Below are 14,447 nucleotides of genomic sequence, written 5' to 3'. Positions count from 1 at the left end.
GTGAAATTTTGGGCCAGAACTCACCGCTCTCTCACTTTTAACACAGACAAAAATTATACACACTTATACAAGTGTGTGTGTGTGTGTGTGTGTGTGTGCACGTGCGTGCGTGTGCGTACCTCCTGTTTTCTCGGCTGCTGTTAAACAGTTTGATCATGTCGGACAGAAACACTCGGCGAATCTCCATGCTGTCCGGACACGTGCTGTTCTTCAGCAGAGCCGCAATCACCTTTAGGATCTCTGCACACACACACACACACACACACACACACGCCAGCAATTTATTTACACAAACCAAACAATTTCATTTTCTCTCATAATATTGGTGCTTTAAAACCACTGCAGTTAAACAGGGCAAAGAAATCAAAATAATAAAAAAAAAAAAGAGTCAAAACAATAAAAGGTCTGATTCGAGACGAGTCCTGCAGGGACGGCAAGCGCGAGTGTGTGTGTGTGTGTGTGTGTGTGTGTGTATAATGTAAAGTGACTGCATATTTAGTTGAGTTATCTAGACAGCGTCAGTGCTGATTCAGTTAAAAGTGAAGAGGTTAAATTCCGTGTGTGTGTGTGTGTGTGTGTGTGTGTGTGAGAGAGAGAGAGTGAGAGAGAGAGAGAGTGTGTGTGTGTTTCTGCGCTTTACTCAGTTAAATTACACTCACTCAGGCTTTACCAGTGGAAAATTACCTCAATGCTATTTTTTTTCTCTGCATTTGGTCCTGGTTTGTCTCGGCACTTTAAAGTGAAGAAAACAGTCGCGTGTGTGTGTGTGAGTGTGTGTGTGTGTGTAAAGGAGGGGGGGGGGATTTTCTAATTCGTCCTGACATTGCTAAAGACTGCAATCAAGAGCATTTTGAGGTTTCAACCCCAATCAAATCAGAAAAATATGTCGGAGTGAAAAGGAGAAACAGAGACTGAATTTGATCATCAGTTAGACGACGTGACGTGAAATTCAAATCCTCTTCACGTGGGGGGGGGGGGGGGTAAGGGGGGGGGGGACAGACCATTTCTATATATTTTTTTACATTTTTAAAATGCTGAAGTTTATTTTCAGTTAGTTTACCTTGTTTTACAAGAATTTGATTGAACTATTTTATTTTATTTATTTATTTATTTTCATTTGGTTTTTATTTACATTCGCATGATTTATTATCGACTGATCCGTTGCTTTTTTTTTTTTTAAACATTCACAACATTTATTTATTTGTTTGTTTATTCATTCGTTTGTTTAAATATCCATTTCTACTCTCCACACACACACACACACACACACACACACACACATAATAACCACTGTACATACATCTACGTTAGACAAATCAAGAAGGAAAAAAAAGGGGGGGGAAGCATCACGTGTGTCCTCTCCTCGGACAGCCGATAATCCTGTCCCCCCCCCCCGATAATCCTGTCCCAACCCACCCCCCCCCCTCATACGTCACGTCCAATTATGTTTGCATTTTGTTTTTTCACTGAAAGTGATTCTCTGTGAAGTGCTAACGTAAGACAGCTCACGGCAGCAGAGAGTCAGATCCATCGCTAAACTCCGAGGGTGGTACGGGTACGCAACACGGGGCACGAGGTAAAAAAAACACGGTAAAACGTGCAGAAAGGAGAAAACGAGGGAGCCGTGTGCCGTGAACTCGGTATGTGAATCACGCTCGGCATGATGGGATGTAATGAAACATAATTCTGCTCTGTGTGCTGGAGAACGTTACGTGCTCCCGAGCTGATTGCAGTAACTCTATATCTCAGCTCTGCTCTGATTAAAGCACAACAAAGAGAGGAGAAAAAGAAAAGGAAGTGTATTATGAATTTCAACAGCCTTTAATTAAAGGATAGAGCTTCTCTCCATTTACTAAACTCTCTGAAGTACAATTTAAAAGTTCCTGTTGGAGGGAGACGAAAGAAAGAAGATTATAATGCATAATACACACTAAGTGTGGGTTAGGATTGTAACGAGTGTGTAGTTATAATGAGTGTGTGTTAGGATTGTAACGAGTGTGTAGTTATAATGAGTGTGTGTTAGGATTGTAACGAGTGTGTAGTTATAATGAGTGTGTGTTAGGATTGTAACGAGTGTGTAGTTATAATGAGTGTGTGTTAGGATTGTAACGAGTGTGTAGTTATAATGAGTGTGTGTGAGGATTGTAACGAGTGTGTAGTTATAATGAGTGTGTGAGGATTGTAACGAGTGTGTAGTTATAATGAGTGTGTAGTTATAATGAGTGTGTGTTAGGATTGTAACGAGTGTGTAGTTATAATGAGTGTGTGTTAGGATTGTAACGAGTGTGTAGTTATAATGAGTGTGTGTTAGGATTGTAACGAGTGTGTAGTTATAATGAGTGTGTGTTAGGATTGTAACGAGTGTGTAGTTATAATGAGTGTGTGTTAGGATTGTAACGAGTGTGTAGTTATAGTGAGTGTGTGTTAGGATTGTAACGAGTGTGTAGTTATAATGAGTGTGTGTTAGGATTGTAACGAGTGTGTAGTTATAGTGAGTGTGTGTTAGGATTGTAACGAGTGTGTAGTTATAATGAGTGTGTGTTAGGATTGTAACGAGTGTGTAGTTATAATGAGTGTGTGTTAGGATTGTAACGAGTGTGTAGTTATAGTGAGTGTGTGTTAGGATTGTAACGAGTGTGTAGTTATAATGAGTGCGTGTTAGGATTGTAACGAGTGTGTAGTTATAATGAGTGCGTGTTAGGATTGTGACGAGTGTGTAGTTATAATGAGTGTGTGTTAGGATTGTAACGAGTGTGTAGTTATAATGAGTGTGTAGTTATAATGAGTGTGTAGTTATAATGAGTGTGTAGTTATAATGAGTGTGTGTTAGGATTGTAACGAGTGTGTAGTTATAATGAGTGTGTGTTAGGATTGTAACGAGTGTGTAGTTATAATGAGTGCGTGTTAGGATTGTAACGAGTGTGTAGTTATAATGAGTGCGTGTTAGGATTGTGACGAGTGTGTAGTTATAATGAGTGTGTGTTAGGATTGTAACGAGTGTGTAGTTATAATGAGTGTGTAGTTATAATGAGTGCGTGTTAGGATTGTAACGAGTGTGTAGTTATAACGAGTGTGTGTTAGGATTGTAACGAGTGTGTAGTTATAGTGAGTGTGTGTAGTTATAATGAGTGTGTAGTTATAATGAGTGTGTAGTTATAATGAGTGCGTGTTAGGATTGTGACGAGTGTGTAGTTATAATGAGTGTGTGTTAGGATTGTAACGAGTGTGTAGTTGTAATGAGTGTGTGTTAGGATTGTAACGAGTGTGTAGTTATAATGAGTGTGTGTTAGGATTGTAACGAGTGTGTAGTTATAGTGAGTGTGTGTTAGGATTGTAACGAGTGTGTAGTTATAATGAGTGTGTGTTAGGATTGTAACGAGTGTGTAGTTATAACGAGTGTGTGTTAGGATTGTAACGAGTGTGTAGTTATAGTGAGTGTGTGTTAGGATTGTAACGAGTGTGTAGTTGTAACGAGTGTGTAGTGTAAGTGAAGCTGCTGATTGGTCAGCTGCTGTAAAGGCTGTTATGACATCATCAGCTGGCATTTCAAATTTTACATTTTAATCTGAAACAGTTTATAAAGTTTATGAAAACCCACATTAGTCAGCAGTAGTCTGTTCTCACTGCGCACGCACGCACACACACACACACACACACACACACACACACACACACACAGAGTGTACGCCACTTCACTCGACACGTGCGTTTTTAAAGGTGCGTTAGAAATAAACGTGACTCTGAAACGTGTGGGTATAAGACGTAGCTTCCGCTCAGCTCTCGGAACATTAAAGCGTGATCTTACGTGGGTTTTGGATTTTGATGGTGGAGTCGGGTTCAGGGTGCTGCTTGTGGATCACCTGCGTGCAGATCTGCTCCGTCATTACCTGGAATATCATTCAATCAATACACAAGTCAGCCTTCAGTAAGAATTAACTCTCAGGTAAAAATTCAAGTTTAAGGTCTTACTGCCATTACTGACATGATATTACTGGATCTGTGTCTAAGCAGTGAGCAGGGTAGTTATTATTTTTGGTAAATTTAACAATTTAGTGTATTGATTTTTGGGTTTGGGGCATTTAGCACTGAAGGGGTATTTGTTTTGGGATTTTCATGCATTAGCAGTGAGGTGGATATTTCTTTTTGCGTTTTAGGGGCGTTTAGAAGCGAGGGGGTATTCGTCTTTGGGTCCGGGGCATTTAGCAGCGAGGAGGTATTCGTCCTTGGGTCCGGGGCATTTAGAAGCGAGGGGGTATTCGTCTTTGGGTTCGGGGCATTTAGCTGCGAGGGGGTATTCGTCTTTGGGTTCAGGGCATTTAGCTGCGAGGGGGTATTCGTCTTTGGGTCCGGGGCGTTTAGCTGCGAGGGGGTATTCGTCCTTGGGTCCGGGGCGTTTAGAAGCGAGGGGGTATTCGTCTTTGGGTTCGGGGCGTGTAGCAGCAAGGGGGTATTCGTCTGTGGGTCCGGGGCGTTTAGAAGCGAGGGGGTATTCGTCTGTGGGTCCGGGGCGTTTAGAAGCGAGGGGGTATTCGTCTGTGGGTCCGGGGCGTTTAGAAGCGAGGGGGTATTCGTCTTTGGGTTCGGGGCGTGTAGCAGCGAGGGGGTATTCGTCTGTGGGTCCGGGGCGTTTAGAAGCGAGGGGGTATTCGTCTGTGGGTCCGGGGCGTTTAGAAGCGAGGGGGTATTCGTCTGTGGGTCCGGGGCGTTTAGAAGCGAGGGGGAATTCAGGGTAAAGACTATGTGAATAATAATATAAAGACCTCGAACAGGACGTTGTAGGTGGTCATGGAGAACTGACTGGAGTGCAGCAGCAGACGTTCCGTCAGGAGCGAAAATAAACCGTGACTCAGCATGACCTCGCACTTCCTCCTGAAACAGGAAATGACGTCACGAGTCAAATCAGAACCAACATCATCGTCTCACTTTCCAAAAGTTTTCCCGTAAAACAAACGATGAAGAACCGCACAGTAAACTTAATTCATGATTAAAATGAACCATCAGAGAAAACAGAGCCCCTTAAACACGGAGCTTTTCCCAAACACACAACGAAGCGCCTTCACATTTCACATCCATGCACTGATTTATTATCCACACACACACCCAAAAATGAAAAATAAATGAGAATAGAGAACGTGTCGTGTCCTGTGTGTTCTGTTCTTATGTTTCTCAAAAGTTGCGAGGGGAAGCTGGAGAAAGCGTGGGTATGTGTAAGAGTGGAATGAACAGAGAAACTTACTTGGGCTGTAAATGTCGGAGGAAATAACCCAACACTTTTAAAGCCTGCACTCGAATCCCTTCACTTTTAGACGCCAACAGTTTGTAAATTACCCTGTATTAAAACACACACACACACACACACACACACACACACTCAAAATCTGCACTCTGTTTTCGCAGAGAAAATAATGGCATCGGGTGTTTGTCATATCGTCACACTCATAAAAAAGGACAAAAAAAAATTGTTAATTGTTTTTAAAAAAAAAAAAAAAAAAAGCACAGTTTCTTCAGACGTTTTTACTGATGTACAATTAACAAACTGAAAAGGGGGAAATATTTCACTCTCAAAAGTTATTTAATATCATCACCATCCGCTTTTTTTTTTTTTTTTTAAGAAACCTTTCATTCCTTTATTTCTGTATTTGTACTCCTTCTTATTCAGATGCACAAACAATTCGTAAAAAAAAACCTGTCATTTTAAAATTCCCTTCATAGTTAAGTATTTAGAAAACATATCTGAAACACATTAATACATTTTAAATCTTGTGCAAAAAAAAAAAAAAAAAAACACTAGCCAGCTAAAATACGTTTTAAATTAAAAACAGAACAAGTACATTTTTATTTCAAATGTTGAATTAATTTGAGCAGTTATATTTTGAATTAAAAAAATATATAGTATATAATTATTTCAGTGTTTTAGTTCATTATTGCGGTTATATTTTAAATTAAAAACAAAAAAAGTATAAAAAAAAAAGTATAAAAAAAAGTATACTTTTATTTGAACGTTTTAGCTAAAATACGTTTTAAATTAAAAACAAAACAAGTATATTTTTATTTCAATGTTGAATTAATTCGAGCAGTTATATTTTAAATTAAAAAAATAAAAAATAAATAAAGAATATTTTTTATTCAAAGTTTTAGTTAATTATTGCGGTTATATTTTAATTTAAAAACAAAAAACAAATAAAATACATATTAGTCCAGTGTTCATTAGTGTAGTAATATTTTAGTGGTTTTTTTTTTTTTTTTTTTTAAAAGTATTAAAGTATGCTTCTGTCATGTTTGATAAAGTAATACATGTTAAATGATACCATTGGCCTACATCTTTAACTTCAGGAGAAACTTTTTTTTTTTTAAAAAAATGTCACAAACGTTGTTCCTTTTTATTTATTTATTTTTCTAAATTAATTTCCAAAATAATTTTCTTCTTCCATTTATTTTATTTCTCTCCTAAAAGTCGGCGAACTCTTTGTCCTCGTGACCGAAAGGAAACCTTCCCTGCCTTCGTCCCGATGGTGAGTGTGCGACGGAAGTGTGTGATGGAAGTGTGTTTTTATCGGTGTTGTCAGCTCTAAAATGAACATTATAGCTGGGGTTTTTACACACCGAGCGATCCAGACGCCCCCCGCTAGCCTGAACTTTTAACTCCACGTCTATAAAGGAAAGTATGCACAGCGTGGATTAAAACAAAAGCAGCCTGTGAGCTTTCCTTTAACCTGGAGTCTGCTCTACTTCACTTAAATTACACTTTAGCTTTAAAGGGGGAAACACACATACACACACACCTTCAGAACGCATGAGGGCCGTTACACACTAAAACAGAGAGGTGTAACTAAATAACTGTAGAAGAATAAACGAGAAGAGGTTATAAAGTTAGGATCGTGTTATACAGGTGTAGATAATGCTATCACAAACCTCGTGTTATTGGTTAGTTTATATATTTATAATATCGTAGTTTCTAACATTATCTCAAGTTTGTGTCAGTTCGGATGTATTTATATACTACATCAGCTCGTTTATTGTTAACGTTAATAACAGTAATACTTTCGCCATGCAGTGTAGGCTCTTAACAGGACGCTTCGGTTGCTAAGCAACAGTTACGGACATTACATTACATAAACCAGTACATTTTCATCTTTAACTTTACACAGCGGTCATTATGTTTTATTTATTGGGATATTATTTCATATATTTCGGGGGTGTGTGTGTGTGTGTGTGTGTGTGTGTGTGTGTTGAGGAGCTTTTAATGCGGTTCAGTTTTGAGAACAAAAAACATTGCGTAAACAAATTCGATGTATGTACACATCTATCTGTCTATTTATCTATCTGTCTATTTATCTATCTGTCTGTCTATCTGTCTGTCTATTTATCTATCTGTCTGTCTGTCTATTTATCTATCTGTCTATTTATCTATCTGTCTATTTATCTATCTGTCTGTCTATCTGTCTGTCTATTTATCTATCTGTCTGTCTATTTATCTATCTGTCTATTTATCTATCTGTCTGTCTATCTGTCTGTCTATTTATCTATCTGTCTGTCTATCTGTCTGTCTATTTATCTATCTGTCTGTCTGTCTATTTATCTATCTGTCTGTCTATTTATCTATCTGTCTATTTATCTATCTGTCTGTCTATTTATCTATCTGTCTATTTATCTATCTGTCTATTTATCTATCTGTCTGTCTGTCTATTTATCTATCTGTCTATTTATCTATCTGTCTGTCTATCTGTCTGTCTATTTATCTATCTGTCTGTCTGTCTATTTATCTATCTGTCTGTCTATTTATCTATCTGTCTATTTATCTATCTATCTGTCTATTTATCTATCTGTCTATTTATCTATCTGTCTGTCTATTTATCTATCTGTCTGTCTGTCTATTTATCTATCTGTCTGTCTATTTATCTATCTGTCTGTCTGTCTATTTATCTATCTGTCTGTCTGTCTATTTATCTATCTGTCTATTTATCTATCTGTCTGTCTGTCTATTTATCTATCTGTCTATTTATCTATCTGTCTGTCTGTCTATTTATCTATCTGTCTGTCTATTTATCTGTCTGTCTATCTGTCTATTTATCTATCTGTCTGTCTGTCTGTCTATCTGTCTGTCTTTATCTATCTGTCTGTCTATTTATCTATCTGTCTGTCTGTCTATTTATCTATCTGTCTGTCTATTTATCTGTCTGTCTATCTGTCTATTTATCTATCTGTCTGTCTGTCTATCTGTCTGTCTTTATCTATCTGTCTGTCTATCTGTCTGTCTATTTATCTATCTGTCTGTCTGTCTATTTATCTATCTGTCTGTCTATCTGTCTGTCTATTTATCTGTCTGTCTATCTGTCTATTTATCTATCTGTCTATCTGTCTGTCTATCTATCTGTCTGTCTATTTATCTATCTCTCTGTCTATTAATCTGTCTGTCTGTCTATTTATCTATCTGTATATCTGTCTGTATCTGTCTAGCTATCTATTTATCTGTCTATCTACCTGTCTGTCTTTATCTGTCTGTCTATCCATCTGTCTTTCTATATATCTGTCTTTCTATATATCTGTGTCTATATATCTGTCTATACATCAGTCTATCCTTGAAATATATATAATCTACATCTATATATAATCTATATCTATCTACAGTACCTACACCGCCTTAAAGAAATATTTCACCCAAAAAGTATTTATTTATTTGTTTGTTTGTCCATCTGTATTTTGAGAAGTATACTAAATAAATCGCACATTTTTACAAGGGAGAGCGACTTTTAGGTTTTTTTAATGGAGCATTACTGATCGTGACTCGCAGTAAAAGTGCAGCATTTTTCTACACGACGTCCGTTTCGTTCACAATCACTCAACGAGTCGGGAAACGAAATTCGGACGTAAACTCACGTCTCACTTTTCACGCATTCGTTCGACTCGACCCCCGTACGTCCGACACGTCTATCCCTGTTAGTCTCCGCCCACTAAAACGGAAAAGAAATCCCAAGTTTTGCTGCCAGAACTAGATGTCAGTTTCACGCATTTCACTACGGATCTCAGCGCTGAAGAGGGATGATGATGATTATGATGATGAAGATAAGGACCAGGAGAGGAAGACGGGTTTTGTCTCACCGGATGCCGTTGCGCTGATCGAACGCCTGCACCATGGAACTGGGGTGTTCGGACATCAACGCCACGAGCAGCTGCAGCACATCCATCAGGTTATCATCCTGTGGTACACAAATACACCAGAGACACACACATCACTGATTTTACCACAACACACCAACGTGACCGCGCTACCGTGATACACAATTCACGATAAATATGATTAACATTGTGTTTGAGACATAATAATCCAACTACCTAGCCCGTATAAACACATGTGACAGGATTTTCCCGTTAATCAGGGAGTGTACACTACGTCCTCTCAGGGCGTGTCCCTAAGGAAGTGTGTTTTCTCTTTTAGAAAAGTGAATGTGAGCGAGTGAGCAGGAGCAGGAGTGTGTGAAAACAAACACGCTGATTACTGAGCAAAGAAAACCCTGGAAATGGTAATGGTGTCAGCAAATACTACATGAATGCGTGTATTCGTCTGCGTGACGGAAGCAAAACCGACCAATTAAAGAGAATTTATTGGCGCTTAAGTCTGAACTCAGAAGAAAGGTGGGGGAAAATTACATTTCTGTATTTTTTAGCTTTGGGCGCCATCTAGAGGAGAAAAGCTCAAAGGGTGAAAAATTATATACTTTTTATATATATATATATGTGTGTGTGTGTGTGTGTGTGTGTGTGTGTGTGTATATATATATATATATATATATGTCTGTCAGAGATTATCTCACAATATTGTGCCTACTGTAGGTGGTGTGATGGTGTGAAGTGGGGTAACACAGGTGAGATCAGGGGTGTGTGTGTGTGTGTTACCTCATGAATGGTCAGCAGGTAGTTTAAGATGCTCTGCAGCTCATCTTCCTTCACTCCCAAGTCCTGCAGGTCAGACAAGCGTTTTAAGTTATTGTTTTTTAATAAAATGTGTATTAGTAACAGTAGTATTAGTAGTAGTGTTTGCATTAGAAGTAGTATGAGTAGTATTAATATTAGGAGGAGGAGGAGTAGTAGTAATAGTAGTGTTTGTATTAGTAGTATTATGAGGAGTAGTAGTAGTAGTAGTGTTTGTATTAGTATTATTATTATTAGGAGTAGTAGTAGTAATAGTAGTGTTTGTATTAGTAGTATTATTAGGAGTAGTAGTAGTAGTAGTGTTTGTATTAGTATTATTATTATTATTAGGAGTAGTAGTAGTAATAGTAGTGTTTGTATTAGTAGTATTATTAGGAGTAGTAGTAGTAGTAGTGTTTGTATTAGTATTATTATTATTATTAGGAGTAGTAGTAGTAATAGTAGTGTTTGTATTAGTAGTATTATTAGGAGTAGTAGTAGTAATAGTGTTTGTATTAGTATTATTATTATTAGGAGTAGTAGTAGTAATAGTAGTGTTTGTATTAGTAGTATTATTAGGAGTAGTAGTAGTAGTGTTTGTATTAGTAGTATTATTAGGAGTAGTAGTAGTAGTGTTTGTATTAGTAGTATTATTAGGAGTAGTAGTAGTACTCCTTAACTCCTTTTTAAACCGTATTAACTCCTTTAATACGGTTTAAAAAGCGTCTCGGGGAAATTCCTCAAGAAATCGGGTGAGAAAACACCAAGAATACATTTCTGGAAATTTCTAGGCGAAAAAGCGTGTCTGCTTTGAAGATGCTAAAATATTAAATTATTTACATTTATTTTGGATTTTTTTTTTTTTTATCACAACGTAAATTCCCATAGTTCCATTTGTGTGACTCCAGAGATTTGATGATTTTATTATTATTATAAAAATGTACTGTATTGCAGTGTATATTGTGTTTCACCTTCATAATGAGCTGTTTGACAAAGAGCAGCAGGAATGCTCGGAGAGAGAGGACCTCCTTCTGATTGGGCCTCGGACCATCTACAATCCAAACACACACACACACAAACTATAGATAATAATATCACCATGCTACCACACTAAAGAGTTTGTTACTACAGTGCAGTATATTTTCCTAAATGTTTACTGCTGTGGCTGCATCACAAATCACCATAAAATATATGCATGTGGCAATTTATATGTATAGGGCAATATTAATTTTACTGTTGCTTGGTGATGTGATGGATCAGGAAATCCATATATGGGCATAAAATTATTCAGAGTTCATTGGGCTCCACTATATATGCAAGTGTGCAATAGAGAATAAATGTACATGAATGTATCTTTTTTTTTTTGTGTGTGTGTGTGTGTGTGTGTGTGTGTGTGTGTGTGTGTGTATATACCAAGGCCTTTAGGAATCACTCCGCTGCGGTCCTGTGGATTAACCACCCAGTAATAATATTTGAGCGTATGCATGACCTGCAGGACGGTTCCCACCCGCCGCACGGCGTTGTAGATCGTCACTGTGCTGATGAATTCAGTGGCCAAATATGTGTACAAGACCTGCTGCACCTGTAAACACACACACACACACACACACATTAGATTTTCTACCATTCAAAAGCTTCATGCAAGGCAAATATCAATATTTACTAACTAAAGGTACCAATCAGCTAACCGATCTAAGCTCTAGCTAACATATAGATTATGTCTAGATCATGTCTATTAACATTTATTAGAATAAAAAGTATGCACTGGATGTATTATTGTATTATGCAAATAAGGTTCATTCATGAAGTCTATGATGCAAATGAGATACTAATGAGCTTCAGGTGTACACACAAACACAGAAAAATGAATAAATGATCATATTGAATAAACATTACTATTAGTATGGCTTGTTAGCATTAGAGTACACACACTTAAACTGTCTCTCATACACACACACACACACACACACACACACACACAGAGAGCTCTAAGTGAAATTAGAATAGCAAACCCATTAGCATAATTCTGCGTCACGTCACGTCTAGCCGTGAATACTGTGTGTGTGTGTGTGTGTGTGTGTGTGTGTGACATCTATCTCACCTTGGCTGGTGTGTGTATCCAGATGGCTGGGTTGAACAGGATGTGATCACACAGCTGTTTGAGCAGTAAGATGCCGTTGGGGAGGTTACTCAGATACCGAGCAAATGACAAAATGATGTCCAGCACAGGCCTCATTACATGGACTTTGGAAGACTACACACACACACACACACACACACACAGTTGAAGAGACCTCGTTAGTTTGGATAATAATATTATTTTGTATTATTATCTAGCAGAACATTAATGTAAAATGCTAATTCTAGCATACAGTCAACCTCATCTTGCATCAAATCAGTGTTAGCGTTAGGTTAATATCAGTTCAGCGTAACGCTAGCATGACATTAGCATAAGCTAGCTAGTGAGGGTTAAGGTGAGCTGAGATAAACACTACAGTTATACAGAAACGTATACTAAAATACAACTCCCCAAGAAACCGACAAATGAAAGCAATAACCAGTAAGTGGCACTCTCTTAGGAAATGTGAATTACCCATAACATGGTGAGTATAAAATGCTAACAATCAGTGGTGTCTGCTGTAGAAGTAGAAGTAGTAGTACTAGTAGTAGAATGGATAACCGTACTAATGTTAGTAGTAACAGTAATAACAGAAGTAGTAGTGTACGCAGTAATACTAGTAATAGTAGCAGTAACAGTAGTAGGAGTAACAGCTGTACTAGTAGCAGTACTAGTAGCAACAGTAGAAATAGTAGTAGTAATAATAGCAGTAAGAGCAGAAGCAGTAATAGTAGCAGTACTTGTAACAGTAGTGATCGTATTAGTAATAGCTGTAAAATTAGTTATAAGAGTAATAGCAGAAGTAGTAGTAATAGTAGTAGTAACAACTGTACTAGTAGTAGTAGCAGTAGTAACAGTATTATTAGTAAAAATAGTAGTACTAGTAATATTAGAAGTAGTAATAGTAGTATTAATAATAATAGTAGTAGTATTGGTAATAGTAGTAGTAGCACTAGTAATACTAGAAGTAGTAATAGTAGTAAAAGTAGCAGTAATAGTAATAGTAGTAGCAGTAATAGTAGTATTAATAGTAGCCGTAATAGTAATAGCAGTATTAGTAATATTAATAGTAATAATAGTAGCAGTAATAGTAATAGTAGTAGCAGTAATAGTAGCAATAATAGTAATAGTAGTAGCAGTAATAGTAGTAGTAGTAGTAGCAGTAATAGTAGTAGCAACAATAGTAATAGTAGTAGCAATAATAGTAATAGTAATAGCAGTAATAGTAGTAAAAGTAGCAGTAATAGTAGTAGCAGTAATAGTAATAGCAGTAATAGTAATAGTAGTAATAGTAGTAGCAGTAATAGTAATAGTAGTAATAGTAATAGTAGTAATAGTAGTAGCAGTAATAGTAGTATTAATAGTAATAGTAGTAGCAGTAACAGTAGTATTAATAGTAATAGTAGTAGCAGTAATAGTATTAATAGTAATAGTAGTAGCAGTAATAGTAATAGTATTAATAGTAATAGTAGTAGCAGTAATAGTATTAATAGTAATAGTAGTAGCAGTAATAGTATTAATAGTAATAGTAGTAGCAGTAATAGTAATAGTATTAATAGTAATAGTAGTAGCAGTAATAGTATTAATAGTAATAGTAGTAGCAGTAATAGTATTAATAGTAATAGTAGTAGCAGTAATAGTAATAGTATTAATAGTAATAGTAGTAGCAGTAATAGTAGTATTAATAGTAATAGTAGTAGCAGTAATAGTAGTATTAATAGTAATAGTAGTAGCAGTAATAGTAGTATTAATAGTAATAGTAGTAGCAGTAATAGTAGAATTAATAGTAATAGTAGTAGCAGTAATAGTAGTATTAATAGTAATAGTAGTAGCAGTAATAGTAGTATTAATAGTAATAGTAGTAGCAGTAATAGTAGAATTAATAGTAATAGTAGTAGCAGTAATAGTAGTATTAATAGTAATAGTAGTAGCAGTAATAGTAGTATTAATAGTAATAGTAGTAGCAGTAATAGTAGTATTAATAGTAATAGTAGTAGCAGTAATAGTAGAATTAATAGTAATAGTAGTAGCAGTAATAGTAGTATTAATAGTAATAGTAGTAGCAGTAATAGTAGTATTAATAGTAATAGTAGTAGCAGTAATAGCAGTATTAATAGTAATAGTAGTAGCAGTAATAGTAGAATTAATAGTAATAGTAGTAGCAGTAATAGTAGTATTAATAGTAATAGTAGTAGCAGTAATAGTAGTATTAATAGTAATAGTAGTAGCAGTAATAGTAGAATTAATAGTAATAGTAGTAGCAGTAATAGTAGTATTAATAGTAATAGTAGTAGCAGTAATAGTAGTATTAATAGTAATAGTAGTAGCAGTAATAGCAGTATTAATAGTAATAGTAGTAGCAGTAATAGTAGAATTAATAGTAATAGTAGTAGCAGTAATAGTAGTATTAATAGTAATA

The 14,447-nt window shown here is 36.2% G+C and overlaps 1 protein-coding gene across 3 annotated transcripts in view; it reads right to left on the bottom strand.

The window, feature by feature from the left end:
* The window catches only part of lrba (LPS responsive beige-like anchor protein), a 221,912-nt gene that overhangs the window by 186,840 nt on the left and 20,625 nt on the right, over nt 1-14,447 (bottom strand). For all 3 annotated transcript variants that reach the window (XM_053619041.1, XM_053619044.1, XM_053619042.1), the window contains exons 13-21: nt 12,011-12,163; nt 11,323-11,491; nt 10,881-10,960; nt 9,895-9,957; nt 9,100-9,197; nt 5,237-5,329; nt 4,761-4,869; nt 3,806-3,887; nt 120-240 (exon numbers count right to left, since the gene is read on the bottom strand). In XM_053619041.1, the coding sequence (XP_053475016.1) occupies nt 120-240; nt 3,806-3,887; nt 4,761-4,869; nt 5,237-5,329; nt 9,100-9,197; nt 9,895-9,957; nt 10,881-10,960; nt 11,323-11,491; nt 12,011-12,163 (968 nt within the window). The remainder of the gene's footprint in view (nt 1-119; nt 241-3,805; nt 3,888-4,760; nt 4,870-5,236; nt 5,330-9,099; nt 9,198-9,894; nt 9,958-10,880; nt 10,961-11,322; nt 11,492-12,010; nt 12,164-14,447) is intronic.

The sequence above is a fragment of the Ictalurus furcatus genome, chromosome 29 (assembly GCF_023375685.1).
Source record: "Ictalurus furcatus strain D&B chromosome 29, Billie_1.0, whole genome shotgun sequence".
Taxonomy (NCBI): domain Eukaryota; kingdom Metazoa; phylum Chordata; class Actinopteri; order Siluriformes; family Ictaluridae; genus Ictalurus; species Ictalurus furcatus.
Note: the sequence above shows the minus strand (reverse complement) of the source record. Positions and strands in the feature narration are given on the sequence as shown.